The sequence below is a fragment of the Colobus angolensis genome, unplaced genomic scaffold (assembly GCF_000951035.1).
Source record: "Colobus angolensis palliatus isolate OR3802 unplaced genomic scaffold, Cang.pa_1.0 Scaffold155, whole genome shotgun sequence".
Classification (NCBI taxonomy): domain Eukaryota; kingdom Metazoa; phylum Chordata; class Mammalia; order Primates; family Cercopithecidae; genus Colobus; species Colobus angolensis.
In genome coordinates, this window is record NW_012114655.1 from 2,452,110 (window position 1) to 2,452,900 (window position 791).

Genomic DNA, 791 nt, shown 5'->3' on the forward strand with positions numbered 1-791 from the left:
GGAGCTTGCAGTGAGCTGAGATCTAGCCACTGCACTCTAGCCTGGGCGACAGAGCAAGACTCCATCTCAAAAAAAAAATACACCAAATTATTCTGGGTGGTATTGAAAACTGCTTTGGGGCTTGTATCTTTACATTGGATGCTTAGCTTTCTTTTCATGGGAACAGTGGGGAAAAGAAAGCACTGGTACCCCCAGCGGCCTCACCTGCCTGTTTCCCTCTGCCTCAGCTTCGTGATGGTCAACAGCGTGGCGCTGAACGGGGACGGCTGTGGCATCTGCTCTGAAGCAGAAGCAGAGCTCATTGAAGTTTCTCACAGACTGAACTGCTCCCGAGAGGTAGGAGAGCATCTCAATGCCACAGGCGACTTCTGGCCGTGTCGCTCTGCTTTTGGTACTCAGCCCCCCAGCGCTTCTTGCCCTTTGATGAGGGTCAGGTGTGCGGACTAATGGCCTGATTTGTACCCAGCAGGCACGTGGCTCCCGCCGGTGTGGACCTGGGCCTCTGCTGCCCATGTCTGCCCCCATCCTCCTGCAGGTGAGCTGGGGGAGGAAGGGGCTCATGGCGGACAGCAGGCAGCCCGCAGTTTCACGACAGCCGCCTGAACTCCTCTCTCCACCCCGGACAGCATTATCCTCTGTATCGGAAAAGTGATGCTAACTGTTCTGGGGAAGATGCTGCTCCTCCAGAGGAAAGGGACATCCCATTTAAGGAGAACTATGACGTGCTTTCCCGGGAGGCATCACAAAAGGTTTGCCAGGGTGTCATGATGCTAATTCATGTCGCAGTGTGA

At 54.9% G+C, this 791-nt stretch overlaps 1 protein-coding gene across 1 annotated transcript in view; it reads left to right on the top strand.

The window, feature by feature from the left end:
- Positions 1–791, top strand: part of MPPE1 (metallophosphoesterase 1) — a 24,598-nt gene extending 23,807 nt beyond the window's left edge. Inside the window, exons 5-7 of the mRNA XM_011936655.1 lie at positions 196–336; positions 470–535; positions 627–791. Of these exons, the coding sequence (XP_011792045.1) occupies positions 196–336; positions 470–535; positions 627–791 (372 nt within the window). The remainder of the gene's footprint in view (positions 1–195; positions 337–469; positions 536–626) is intronic.